General features: G+C 46.0%; 1 protein-coding gene across 1 annotated transcript; it reads right to left on the reverse strand.

Annotated features, from left to right (window-relative positions):
- Positions 1 to 2,782: 2,782 nt before the first annotated feature.
- Positions 2,783 to 13,926, reverse strand: LOC125962947 (homeobox protein ESX1-like). The gene is made up of 4 exons (XM_049704532.1): positions 13,821 to 13,926; positions 13,296 to 13,665; positions 6,704 to 6,749; positions 2,783 to 3,555 (listed from the first exon to the last, which is right to left on the reverse strand). Exons 1-4 carry the CDS (start codon positions 13,924 to 13,926, stop codon positions 3,013 to 3,015), a joined length of 1,065 nt encoding a protein of 354 aa, XP_049560489.1. The 3' UTR covers positions 2,783 to 3,012.
- Between the last annotated feature and the right edge of the window lie 989 nt (positions 13,927 to 14,915).

Here is a 14,915-nt window from a genome sequence, read left to right on the forward strand (position 1 = left end):
TATATATATTTATATATATGATTCACTTTGCTGTACACCCGAAACTAACACAACATTGTAAATCAACTATACTCCAATAAAAATTTTAAAAAGACAACAACTTAGAACTCCCAACTAAACAACCAAGATTCTTCACTGAGGATTTATTGCAATTTTAGAATTGTTCATTTTTTTCACCTAACCTCGTTACCCTAAAGCCTATAACAGGGACTTCCCTGGTGGTGCAGTGGTTGAGAATCCGCCTGCCAATGCGGTGGACACAGTTTCGATCTCTGGTCTGGGAAGATCCCACATGCCACGGAGCAACTAAGCCCATGCACCACAACTACTGAGCCTGCCCTCTAGAGCCCACGAGCCACAACTACTGAGCCCGTGTGCCACAACTTCTGAAGCCTGCATGCCACAACTACTGAAGCCTGCACACCTAGAGCCCTTGCTCTGCAACAATAGAAGCCACCACAATGAGAAGCCAGCGCACCGCAACGAAGGGTAGCCCCCGCTCGCGCAACTAGAGAAAGACCGCACCCAGCAACAAAGACCCAATGCAGCCAAAAATAAATAAATAAATAAAATAAATTTATTTTATTTTTTTAAACATCTTTATTGGAGTATAACTGCTTTACAATGGTGTGTTAGTATCTGCTTTATAACAAAGTGAATCAGTATACATATACATATATCCCCATATCTCTTCCCTCTTGCATCTCCCTCCCTCCCACCCTCCCTATCCCACCCCTCTAGGTGGTCACAAAGAACCGAGCTGATCTCCCTGTACTATGCAGCTGCTTCTACTAGCTATCTATTTTACGTTTGATAGTGTATATGTGTCCATGTCACTCTCTCACTTCGTCCCAGCTTACCCTTCCCGCTCCCCGTGTCCTCAAATCCATTCTCTAGTAGGTCGGTGTCTTTATTCCCATCTTGCCCCTAGGTTCTTCATGACCTTTTTTTTTTTTGTAGATTCCATATATATGTGTGAGCATATGGTATTTGTTTTTCTCTTTCTGACTTACTTCACTCTGTATGACAGACTCTAGGTCCATCCACCTCACTACAAATAACTCAATTTTGTTTCTTTTTATGGCTAATATTCCATTGTATATATGTGCCACATCTTCTTTATCCATTCATCTGTTGATGGACACTTAGGACACTTAGGTGCTTCCATGTCCTGGCTATTGTAAATAGAGCTGCAGTGAACATTTTGGTACATGACTCTTTTTGAATTATGGTTTAAATTTATTAAAAAATAAAGCCTATAACAGTATTCTGCTTTATTTATATGACTTTACCACTTTCATTTTATAGCATGAGTTGCATTGACTTTTCTACTAGAAAATTTTACTAGATCTTTGTCACTCAAGTTTTCATCTGCTTTATTATTGATACACCTTGAGAATCACTTTCCTAATACTTTACTATAATGTGGTACCACCTCAACCCTATTTTAGTAATATTTTTACCTAATGTCAAAAATCTTTTTCCAACTAACTAAAAGTAAAACTTATGTACAAAAGGACTGCTTGTAAATATGCATGTAAATAATTCTGTTAATAACATAACAAACTGTTTTACATTTGGAACATCTTTGCTAATACAGTTAGCTTTCAGTTTGTTCAGTCTGGATTAAAATTAGAATCTGAGGTGGGGCTTCTGTTGCTTTCATTTTATTTATTTATTTCCTTTTTTAACATCTTTATTGGAGTATAATTGCTTTACAATGGTGTGTTAGTTTCTGCTTCATAACAAAGTGAATCCGTTTTACATATACATATGTTCCCATACCTGCTGCTTTTATTTATTTTTATTTTTAAAATGAATTTATTTTATCATTGGCTGTGTTGGGTCTTTGTGGCTTGCACGGGCTTTCTGTAGTTGCGGCGCTTCTCATTGCAGTGGCTGCTCTTGTGGTGGAGCACGGGCTCTAGGTGTGTGGCCTTCAGTAGTTGTGGCACACAGGCTCAGTAGTTGTGGCGCACGGGCTTAGTTGCTCCGCGGCATGTGGGATCTTCCCACAGGCAGACTCTTAACCACTGCGTCACCAGGGAAGCCCTACCTGCTTCTTTTAAATAAAGTGATTATCCTGGATCAGTGCTCAGGGACCACCACCTCCTGGCTTCAGGCAACACTCACCCAAGAGGCTCCCTTTCAGTGTTGAATTAGCTGGAACCAGAGTTCTCCCAAGGATGTTGAAGGTGACAAAATACACTTGAAGGCCACATCATCCGTCAGCTCTGAGCTGCGGAAGGAGCTATGATATGCTTTCCGTATCTGGGGGTGGGGGAGAGGGGGTGAGAAGAGCCGCATGCGGGCCTGGACAGTCTCCTCTTGTGTTACCTTCGCAGAGGTAGGCCCCTCCCCCTCCGCTAGCGTGGTTTCTGTCCCCAGGTGCCCTCCACAACAGGGAAGGCGGTGAACAGAACTGGGAGAGAAGCCGACGGTGCCCCGCTCCCTCTCCTCCATAAAGCCCTATGAGTAGTCACTGCAGAAGTGTCCCTTGGAGTCCTCCTTGTACCTGAGCTGGTCACCATGAATGGGCCTCAGGCCTGCTTTGAAACACACTGTTCTCCCATTCGAGACTCACACCACCCGTCTTGCACATCTAGGTGGTCCCAATGGGGCAGCGTGCGGGGAGCATGGGTGCTGGGGGAGAGGGTGGAAGAGAACAGGTGGGTCTGTGTAAACCCCTCATGGGCACCTGGCAAACTTCTGAGATGTGCATGGCCTATGATGGTGACTCAGGGCTGTTACTGCATGAAAGGAGGCCTCCTGGGCATTCGGTCTGAATGGAGTTGGCTTAGCCGTTTCTATCAAATTTACTAACCCCATGTGACACAGAGAACAAATATGCAGAGGACTCACAACTTTATTGAAAATACAAAACATGCCCTAAAACAGTGGGTCAAGGTCTCTACTTCTATTTAATATACTTTGCAGGCATTTGGGGAACTGTTCTTGGTGGTGAGGTATGCAGAATTTGAAACTGGCTCAAAGGCCCTTTGGAAAAAACCGTCACAGACACAATTCAATAGAAAGTTCGGGCAGCTGAAGGATCTCCAATGGAAAGGAACGACGCGATGCCACATGAGGGCACCAACAGTGAAGCACGTGTGGAAGATGACAGGGCGGAGGTGGCAACAGCATAGGAGGAAAGGGTGGCATGGGCGGCCTGGGCGGCATGGGTGGCACGGGTGGCTTAGGCGGCACGGGCAGGTTGGGTGGCATGGGGGGCATGGGTGGGACGGGCGGCATGGGTGGCATGGGTGGCACGGGCAGGTTGGGTGGCATGGGGGGCATGGGTGGGACGGGCGGCATGGGTGGCATGGGTGGCACGGGCAGGTTGGGTGGCATGGGCGCCCCGGGCAGCAGAGGCAGCTCCAGTGGCACTTGCTCCAGAAAAACGTGGACCCAATCCAGCTCCTGAAGCAGAATGGCACGGCAGGGTTCACACACGCTAACGACAGCACGGAGGACCGGGGGCACGTGGGGCACGTTTCTGAGCATTACTGCCCTCTGATGTCTCCGACACTTGGCCCTTCTACTCTTAAACCAAACCTTCAAGCAGAGAGAAAAAGGGATTGATTAGTATATTGAGCATTTCATGTCAGACATGAAAAATTGCAGCAGGGAGCTCTCGGTGCCTTGAAGATTTGAAAGTGCATCAGGAGAAGCTATTTCCTTCTTGCTAAAGTATCTTAGGATATGTAGCTGAAGGCGCTCCCTTCAGCCGCCCTCCCCCCCAAGAGCGAGCACCGACTATGTGCCAGGCTCTGGATTGGCATATGGCTTTGTCTCTCCCCTCCCACCTTTTCTATTATTTCCCCCACTCTTACACGCAGGTGGAGCTGACCAACTGCACTCTGTCCCTGCTGTTATTACTGTGCCTGGGAGGTCTGCGTCCTGACAACTGACCGTCAGCTCCAGCTGCCACTAATCCCTACTCATTGGGCAGGTGTCACCTTAGTTATGGGGGAACTTGAGCATAGGAAAAAGTGGGTGCCTTTTAAAATCATACTGAGGGGAACGGTCCCCATTTTGAAAAACCCATCTTTGGTTACAGTAAATAATCAATAGGAGTGGGTTGGATTTTTAAACAAAAGCTTTCCCCAAGGATGACTAAAAAGGGTCATTCATCCTCTGGAACCTTGGGATGGTTATAAAGAAGGAGATGGTATTGTGAGGGAGGTTTGGTCATGGGGGGCCCAGGGACTTTGTGGCTTGTCTTGCTGGACACCGGCAGAACTGAAGCCCTGGACACTGCCTTAATATTAGACTATAGGGGTAACGAATGCTTAGACGAACTCAGCCCAAATTTACTAAAACTCTTAAAATCTTTGCCCAGACAAGAGTTTGGGGGGAAAGAGGCATACCATTGTCACCTCTGTCAATTCTGTACTCTCCAACCTGCCCCACCCTCCAAACCTTCCTGGGCTCAGGACCAGGTCAGCTCACTCCGCTCTGGCTACAGTTGCAGGGCCTTGGAGCAGAGCCTCTGGTGCCCAGCAAGGTTGCGCCCTCTAGGAGCTGCTAATCAACCAGGAGATCCCCATCCTGTCCCTTATGCTTAAGTCAAGAGGGTGCAACCTGCATTTTAGGAAGACAGCCGACAACCACGTGAGTGAGGGGTCACAAAACGGCTCCCCCCTAAATATCTGCCAACTATTAACAACTGAAAGTAAAACCTGTCCTGTGGACTCCACTGCTCCCTCAGCATCTCAGTTAATGGAATTGTGCCATATTTAGTATTTTTGGATGTTTCCACTCGGCAAATTTTACATGAGACCAAGGGCCTCCTCTCTCTGTTGCCCCATCTTCCCTCTCCCATCTTAGTATTTGGGTCCTTCTGCTGCATGAATATGTAGTCGAGAAAAGCCAGTGTAATAGAGCTCATTTTGGGGGGTTCGAGCGTACCAATGGTCAAATCTGCATAAATATAGGCAATGTGCAAAGCTGGCTATGTGAGGTTCAGGCTGACACTACTTCCATATTTCCAATACTGGTTTCATAAAACAGCTCCTACTGTGCTTGCAAACCAAGGGGGGGTGTCCATTAAATGTTTCTTTGGGACGCTCATGTTGTAGAGTTTGGAAACAGATGAAAACATTCTCCCGTCTTCTTCATTTGTTTCTTGTTGCTCCTTTTCCCTTCAGAACTCCATTAAGAGACCACTACGTAAACCCAGGAGAAGCAAGCCACCAAAACTTCAGTTTCTCTTTTCCTCTGAGCTTGCTTTGCCTGCTTGAGAAAGCAGAGGCCTGCGCCTCCCAAGCCCTGGCCAGACCTGACTGTGAGCCCAGCCCGTGGCCTTAGGCCGCCAGCACTGCTTTCCAGACCCCACCACCAGCTCTGCAGCCCGTGTCCATCACTGCCCTCACACACGCTCTCTGCAGCAAAGCTAGTGAACCCATCCAGATTCTTCTTTCCTTCCTTCCTTCTTTCTTCCTTTCTATCAATCTTGTGTTTTAAAAAATATTCCTCTTCCACAACAAGCGAAGCCACTGCCCTGAGAAGACCGCGCACCACAACGAAGAGTAACCCCGGCTCTCCTCAACTAGAGAAGAGCCCACGCACAGCAACGAAGACCCAACGCAGCCAAATATAAATAAATAAATATATTAAATATATATATATATATATATACTCCTTTGATACAACTTACTGTGTTCTATGGACAAATAATCAGCTTCTGTGCCATGAGCTACCAACTAGTAACCACTACCTGAATGAATGAGCAAGTATTTCAAATTAACACAGGTAAGCGACTAGCTGAGAGCCAACCACTGACCATCACAAACAAATTCTTCGAAACCAATCCCTCATAATAGTATGAAAACGGAAGAAAAAAATTCTTAGACATTAGAAATTGCTGAAAATAATATTCACTGATACATTCGGTAGTTTCATAATGTTGAATTTACGCAGTATCTCCAAGACATATATCGATAGTATCCAATTATTCTCAAACCCGTCCACCTTTTGAGGTCAGTGGAAATTTATTCAAATTTGTTCTTTTTGTTTGTTTTATTGTTTTATATGTTTAGACAAATTCCTAAAGGTTGCAAACCTTTCCCCCCCCTCCATCATACTGCACAACCTACTATGTTAGCAATGTTTTCAGGCTGCACATCAAAAAATTTCAGAAAATTAAAATTTACGGCTGAAACTCTCTACACTGCTCTACCAAACACATAAAAACAACAGCAAGAGGACCAGGCACTTGGAATTTTAAGCTATTCGCCTCCCCATCAGTCTCATCTAAACTAAACATATATTAGTTGCTCACATGTTGTGTTCCGAGGTGAGTTATTCCCTTACCCAATTGCCTGAATACTTGTAAATTCACTCCTTATACAAAGAGCTTAGGCCTGGCTTTAAAACTTTTAAATAATTTAGTATACTTGAACCCTCTTCTAAGCCAGCTATTTGGTGCATTAATTTGAATAACTGCCAAGTCCGAATCAGCCCCAACATGATTCCACAGAGACTTGTCCCCTAAGGGATACCAGTTTTGGAAGGAGTTTAACTTTACTGAAGATACATATATTCTGGCCCCAAAGCCCCAGAAGTCCAAACCTTATTTCCAAAACATCGACAAGTGTACAAAAACACACCAACTTGAGAATGTCTAGGACAAGGTATCCAATTCCTAAAGCAGGTTTTAGATTGGCTGCCCTGCCAAGTTGCTTTTATCAGGTTTACTGACCCACACTCTGGCTTCAGTCACTCCCAGGCGTCTTGCAAGCTCCTTTCTGAGGGGAAAAATATTGAAAATATTCAGCACTTGACATTATGGATGAAACGAAATATACAATGCACATTTCATGCTATGTTAAAATGTTTATTCAGAGAGTAACCAAGATGGTGACATAGGAAAAACCCCGAGCTTACCTCCTTCCATGGGTACACCAAAATTACAGCTATTTACAGAGCAACTTTTTTTTTTTTTTTTTTTTTTTTTGCGGTACGCGGGCCTCTCACTGTTGTGGCCTCTCCCGTTGCGGAGCACAGGCTCCGGACGCGCAGGCTCAGCGGTCATGGTTCACGGGCCCAGCCGCTCCGCGGCATGTGGGATCTTCCCGGACCGCGGCACGAACCCGTGTCCCCTGCATCGGCAGGCGGACCCTCAACCACTGCGCCACCAGGGAAGCCTACAGAGCAGCTATTGATGAGAATGACCTGAAGACTAGCAGACAAGAGCTTCCACAACTTCCACAACTCTCACCACTATTATTATTCAACATAGTTTTGGAAGTCCTAGCCACGGCAATCGGAGAAGAAAGAGAAATAAAAGGAATACAAATTGGAATAGAAGAAGTAAAGCTGTCACTGTTTGCAGATGGCATGATACTATACATAGAGAATCCTACAGATGCCACCAGAATACTACTGGAGCTAACCAATGAATTTGGTAAAGTTGCAGGATACAAAATTAATGCACAGAAATCTCTTGCATTCCTATACACTAATGATGAAAAATCTGAAAGAGAAATTAAGGAAACACTCCCATTTACCATGGCAACAAAAAGAATAAAATACCTAGGAATAAACCTACCTAGAGAGACAAAAGACCTGTATGCAGAAAACTATAAGACACTGATGAAAGAAATTAAAGATGATACCAACAGATGGAGAGATATACCATGTTCTTGGATTGGAAGAATCAACATTGTGAAAATGGCAATACTACCCAAAGCAATCTACAGATTCAATGCAATCCCTATCAAATTACCAATGGCGTGTTTTACAAAACTAGAACAAAAAAAATCTTAAAATTTGTATGGAGACACAAAAGACCCCGAATATCCAAAGCAGTCTTGAGGGAAAAAAATGGAGCTGGAGGAATCAGACTCGCAGACTTCAGAATATACTGCAAAGCTACAGTAATCAAGACAATAGGGTACTGGCACGAAAACAGAAATACAGATCAATGCAACAGGATAGAAAGCCCAGACATAAACCCACGCACCTATGGTCAACTAATCTATGACAAAGGAGGCAGGGACGTACAATGGAGAAAAAGACAGTCTCTTCAATAAGAGGTGGTGGGAAAATTGGACAGCTCCATGTAAAAGAATGCAATTAGAACACTCCCTAACACCATACACAAATATAAACTCAAAATGGATTAGAGACCTAAATGTAAGACCGAGCACTATAAAACTCTTAGAGGAAAACATAGGAAGAACACTCTTTGAGATAAATTGCCACAAGATCTTTTTTGTTCCACCTCCTAGAGTAATGAAAATAAAAACAAAAATAAACCAATGGGACCTAATGAAACTTAAAAGCTTTTGCATAACAAAGGAAACCATAAACACGGCCAAAAGACAACCCTCAGAATGGGAGAAAATATTTGCAAATGAAGAAAGTGACAAAGGATTAATCTCCAAAATTTACAAGCAGCTCATGCAGCTCAATAGCAAAAAAACAAACAACCCAATCCAAAAATGGGCAGAAGACCTAAATAGACATTTCTCCAAAGAAGACATACAGATGGCCAAGAAGCACATGACAAGCTGCTCAACAGCACTAATTATTAGAGAAACGCAAATCAAAACTACAATGAGGTATCACCGCACACCAGTTAGAATGGGCATCATCCGAAAATCTACAAACAACAATGCTGGAGAGGGTGTGGAGAAAAGGGAACCCTGTTGCCCTGTTGGTGGGAATGTAAATTGATATAGCCACTATGGAGAACAGTGTGGAGGTTCCTTTAAAAACTAAAAATAGAATTACCATATGACCCAGTAATCCCACTTCTGGGCATATACCCAGAGAAAACCATAATTCAAAACGACACATGCACCCCAATGTTCATTACAGCACTATTTACAATAGCCAGGTCATGGAAGCAACCTAAATGCCCATCGTCAGATGAATGGATAAAGAAGATGTGGTACATATGTACAATGGAATATTACTCAGCCATAAAAAGGAGCAAAATTGGGTCATTTGTAGAGATGTGGATGGATCTAGAGACTGTCATACAGAGTGAAGTAAGTCAGAAAGAGAAAAACAAATATCCTATATTAATGCATATATGTGGAACCTAGAAGAATGGTACAGATGAACCAGTTTGCAGGGCAGAAATAGAGACGCACATGTACAGAACAAACATATGGACACCAAGGGGGGACAGTGGGGTGGTGCTGGTGGTGGGATGAACTGGGAGACTGGGATTGACATATATACAGTAATATGTGTAAAATGGATAACTAATAAGAACACGCTGTATAAAAAAATAAATAAAATTCAAAAATTCAGAAAAATAAATATATAAAAAAATAAAAACGGACATCACTAATCATCAGAGTAATGCAAACCACAACTACAATGAGATATCACCTTAGAATAGCTACCGTCCAAAAGACTACAGGGACTTCCCTGGTGGCGCAGTGGTTAAGAATCCACCTGCCAGTGCAGGGGACACGGGTTTGAGCCCTGGTCCAGGAAGATCCTACATGCCACAGAGCAACTAAGCCCGTGCACCACAACTACTGAGCCTGCGCTCTAGAGCCCTCGAGCCACAACTACTGAGCCCGTGTGCCACAACTACTGAAGCCTGCGCACCTGCAGCCTGTGATCCACCACAAGAGAAGCCACCGCAATGAGAAGCCCGTGCACCGCAACAAAGAGCAGCTCTGGCTCACCTGCAACTAGAGTAAGCTCGCGCACAGCATCGAAGACCCAATGCAGCCAAAACTTAGTAAAGTAATTAATTCTTAAAAAGACTACAAATAACAAATATTGGTGAGGATGTGGAGAAAGGGGAACCCTTGTACACTGTTGGTGGGAATGTAAATTGGTGCAGCCACTGTGGCAAACAGTATGGAGGTTTCTCAAAAAACTAAAAATAGAACTACCATAGGACCCAGCAATTTCAATCCTGGGTATATATCTGAAAAAAACAAAAACACTAATTCAAAAAGATACATGCACCCCAATGTTCATAGCAGCATCATTTACAATAGCCAAGATATGGGAGCAACCTGAGTGTCCACCAATAGAGGAACGGATAAAGAAGATGTGGTATGTATATACAATGGAGGTTAAAAAGAATAAAACTTTGCCATTTGCAACAACATGGATGGACATGGAGGGTATTATGCTTAGTGAAATAAGTAGGACAGAGAAAGACAAATGATCTCACTGATATGTGGAATCTAAAAATTAAAGCAAACTATTGAATACAACGAAAAAGAAACAGTCTCATAGATATAGAGAACAAACTAGTGGTTACCAGTGGGAAGATACAGGGGAGGAGGACGAGATAGGGGCAGTGGATTAATAGGTAAAAACTACTATGTATAAAATAAATAAGCTACAAGGATATACTGTACAGCATGGGGAATATAGCCAATATTTTATAATAACTATAATGGAGTATAACCTTTAAAAATTGTGAATCACTATATTGTACACCTGAAACTTATATAATATTGTACATCAACTGTAACTCAATTAAAAACAAACCCGATAACCCTAAAGTCTCCACCAAAAAACTGCTACAACTAATAAGTGAATTCAGTAAAGTTTCAGGATTCAAATTAATATACAGAAATCTGCTGCTTTTCTCTACACTATAATACACTATACTCTCAGAGAGAAAGCAAGAAAACAATCCCATTTAAAATAGCTTCAAGGGCTTCCCTGGTGGCGCAGTAGTTAAGAATCCACCTGCCAATGCAGGGTCCACGGGTTCAAGCCCTGGTCTGGGAAGATCCCACATGCCGCGGAGCAACTAAGCCTGTGGGACACAACTACTGAGCCTGCGCTCTGGAGCCTGCGAGCCACAGCTACTGAGCCCGTGTGCCACAACTACTAATGCCCGCGTGCCTAGAGCCTGTGCTCTGCAACAAGAGAAGCCACCGCAATGAGAAGGCCCCACTTGCCGCAACTAAAGAAAGCCCACGTGCAGCAACAAAGACCCAACGCAGCCAAAAATAAAAGTAATTAATTAAATAATAATAAGAAATAAAATAGCATCAAAAAGAATAAAATACCTAGGAATAAACTTAACCAAGGAAGTGAAAGACCTATACTCTGAAAACTATATACAAAACACTGATGAAGGAATTTGAAAATGTTCCCCCCAAATGGCAAGATACACTGTGTTCTTGGATTGGAAGAATTAACATTGCTAAAATATCCATACAGGAAACACAGGGGACCCCGAATGGCCAGGGCAGTCTTGAGAACGAGGAACGGAGCTGGAGGAGTCGGGCTCCCTGGCTTCGGACTATACTACAGAGCTGCAGTGGTCGGGACACTGTGGTACTGGCGCAGAGGCAGGGAGATGGATCAATGCAACAGGATGGAAAGCCCAGAGATGAACCCACGCACATATGGTCACCTTACCTTTGATGAAGGAGGCAAGAGTGTACAGTGGAGAAGGGACAGCCTCTTCAATGGGTGGTGCTGGGAGGACTGGACAGGTACATGTAAAGGTTTGAGATTAGATCACTCCCTGGCACCATGCACAAAAATAAGCTCAAAATGGATGGAGGGCCTGAATGTAAGGCCAGAAGCTGTCGGGCTCTTAGAGGAAAGCATAGGCAGAACACTCTATGACATAAATCACAGCAAGATCCTTTTTGACCCACCTCCTAGAGAAATGTAAATAGAAACAAGGGTGAATAGAAACAAGTACCTTATACAGTACTGAATGTTAATTATATCATAATAAACTAGAAGAAAAAATATTTATCAGGCAGCTCTAGACATCCAAATCAAGGGGCATCTTGAGTTTGACACTTTTGAGAAAGGGAGAAATTGGGCTGATCCAATTATCACACCACAGCAAAAAGCAACCGAACTTGGAGTAATCGAGTTGAACAGAAAATCCTAAACCGAAGTTGATGCTAGTTGCCATCCCTTCTTGTTGAATCGTCTCCTACCGCCATCCAGGTTTCCACGATACGGTTTGCCTACAAACAGCCTCTCCAAACACTCCTCCTCTGTCTCTTGCAAGCTTCTTTTATTGTCTTTCAATATTCCCTAGCTCACTGAATATACCAGCAGCCATTCATTTGGGCAAATCAGAAATTTATACATTTTTCTTAAACATTTCCTTTTACCCCCGTGTTCAGATTACCATGAATTGCTATCAATTTTACCTGCTAAATATCTCTTTAATCTGTTCACTTCTCTCCATCGCCACTACCCTGGACCAACACACCATCACCTCTGGCCTTGCCTACTGAACAGCCTCCTAGGACTGAATCCCAGCTCTGCCACATTCCAGCTGTGCCATCTTGGGCAAGTCTCATCACTTCTCTGAGCTTCAGTTTTTTCACAGTTATAAGTGGGGATAATAACAGTGGCTACCACATTCACAAGGGGTTGTGAAGATTCAATGACAGTATGTAGAAAAACCCTTTAAAACAAGTGCTTAACACACAGTAAGCACAATGTAAATGATAGCTTTTTAAATTTTAGCCGCATTCACAGGTACTCAGCAACCCATTCATTCTCCACACAGAAGCTTGCTTTAGGGAACAATTCTACCTCAGGCACAAACTTCAGGGGTAACTAAAAATTCAGTAATCGGGCTTCCCTGGTGGCGTAGGGGTTAAGAATCCACCTGCCGATGCAGGGGACACGGGTCCGAGCCCTGGTCCGGGAAGATCCCACATGCCGCGGGGCAACTAAGCCCATGTGCCACCACTACCGAGACTGCGCTCTAGAGCCCGCGAGCCACAACTACTGAGCCCACGTGCCACAACTACTACGGAAGCCCACCCGCCTAGAGCCCGCGCTCTGCAACAAGAGAAGCCACCACAATGCGCGCACCGCAACTTAGGGTAGCCCCCGCTCGCCGCAACTAGAGAAAGCCCGCGCCCAGAGCCCGAGAGCAGCAACAAAGACCCAATGCAGCCATAAATAAATAAATTGATGGATTTTTAAAAATTCAGTAATCAAGATAAAGGATGTTTTCATGTAGTGTTTAAACTAATGCAAATATAATCCATGAATAACTGATGATCAAAATTTCAGATAAAAGTAGATTCCAACTCTGCATTTGCTCCACCACGTCTCGGGCGACTCATTATTTATGTGAACCGGCGGCCCACAAAGCTCCCCAACGTGACTTACTCAAACACCGCACGGAAATATCGACCTCGATTCCCGCCAGGCAGAGTCCCCGCCCCCGTCCTAGGCCTCGAGTGTGCCGGAAGGGCGGGCCGCCGCCAGGCCCCGGGGCTTTCAGATCCGGAGCCGAGGAGAGGGACTCGCGAGAGCGCCGCCCACCACCCACGCGGCAGCCCGCGCCAACCGAGACGCCCACTTACCGCATGAGCGCGGTGGGGTACTGAGTGTGCTGGAAAACGTGCTCCAGGTCCTGCACCTGCGCTTGCGTGAACCTGGCGCGGGGGGCCCGCCGCCGCCCTTCTGTGGCCTCAGGACCCTCGACGGCGACCCGCGGGGGCTGCTCCTCGCCGCCCTGCTCTCCGCCTTCGCCGCCGCCCGCCTCGGCCTCGGCCTCGCGACTTTCGCCGTCCGCGGGGCAGGCGGCTCCGACGCTGACCTCGCAGCCTTCCTTTCCTTCTCCTTCATCTCCCGCCTCTTTCCCATCCGCGGCTGTTCCCTGCTCCAGTTCGGACTGAGCCTTCTGCTCCTGGCCCCCCTCTCCGGGAGGCGACATCTCCGCGGGCTTCACCTCTGCAAGGGAGGAAACCCAAAGAGAAAGATCAGGCCATCGAGTGAGCCCGGCTCTGGGGAGGGCTTGCGTCCGAGGGGGGTCCTGCCGTTCGCTTCGCCCTGGGAAAGTACCTTTCCTGGAATCCGTTAAAGCGAGTGCCCCACCCGCCACTGACCTTTCGCTTCTTCCCGCTCCTCTTCGACCCCCAGCTTGAAGAAGCGGGCAATGGCTGCATCTGTGACGTCATAGGCATCGTGGCTGCTCTGCGGCTGACGCTCCATGTCCCGACTGCTGTCGAGGAGGCTGTGAGCTTCAGCAGAGGCTGCTCCGGATCTCCTGAGACCCCCGGCTCACGACTCAAGGCTAGAGCGGTGGCCCACGATCTGGCACGTTAAGGCTCCTCTGGAGACTGGTCCGGTTTCAGAGATTCTGGTATGACGCCCGCTGTGGGTTTACCACAGCCTGCTGGGGGTTGGGTTAGCTGATGTGCGCATGCGGCAGGGCGTCGGCCGTCTAGGGGCCGTCTAAGGGGGCGCGGGCAGGGCGCGGAGGATGTTGCGCGACGCCCAGGCGCTGGTAGGGAGCATGCGTGAGAGCAGAATTCCGGGTGGCAGGTTGCAACCTAGCTGACTAAGTACTCCGCACTTGGTCGGGCGCCTTCCCAGACCAAGGGGCTGTGCCCGTTTTGTGGAGGGTAAGAGAGAGACCTCACCCAAGCTCCATAGACCTTGGAGAAGCGTTTGGGGACTATCTCTTGACCGAGCCCTCCATATCCGGCAGCCAGTACCAAGAAGGGAACAGTAATCAAAGTAATACGGTCGCCCCTCGGTATCCGCGGGGGATTGGTTCCAGGACCCGCCGCGGATACCAAAATCGGCGGATGGTCAAGTCCCAGAGTCGGCCCTCCGCATCTGCTGATGCGAAACCCATGGCTATGGAGGGCCGCCTGTATATTTATTGAAATTTTTTTAAAAAACACCAAAAACCTGTGTTTAAGTGGACTTGCAAGTTCAAAAGCTGTGTATTTGAAGGGTCAACCGTATTATTAGCTAGGAGTTTGCTTGCTCTGAATTTTTGCAATGAGGTTGAAGTCAGAGTCCGCCATAGTCCCCGGGTCTCCAGGAGCAGGAGTTCAGGGCTGGGTTTTCTGAGCATGCCTGGTGCTCAGATGCACTATGCAAACAAAACAAAAGAAAGCGAAAGCCAGCGCCCCCCCCCCATTAGCCTATAGATTTTTAGTAATGAATCAACATCAGATTGCAGGTGTAGA

Source organism: Orcinus orca, chromosome X, assembly GCF_937001465.1.
Source record: "Orcinus orca chromosome X, mOrcOrc1.1, whole genome shotgun sequence".
NCBI classification, from domain to species: domain Eukaryota; kingdom Metazoa; phylum Chordata; class Mammalia; order Artiodactyla; family Delphinidae; genus Orcinus; species Orcinus orca.

Bases quoted from the DNA above. Each gene is read 5' to 3' on its own strand.
- LOC125962947 (XM_049704532.1), bottom strand. From the start codon at position 13,926: ATGGAGCGTCAGCCGCAGAGCAGCCACGATGCCTATGACGTCACAGAT. The intron at 6,750-13,295 runs GTAAGTGGGCGT...TTTTCCCCTCAG, and splicing joins TACCCCACCGCGCTCATGCG to AAAGGAGCTTGCAAGACGCC. The intron at 3,556-6,703 runs GTCAGTAAACCT...CTCTGCTTGAAG, and splicing joins TGACTGAAGCCAGAGTGTGG to GTTTGGTTTAAGAGTAGAAG.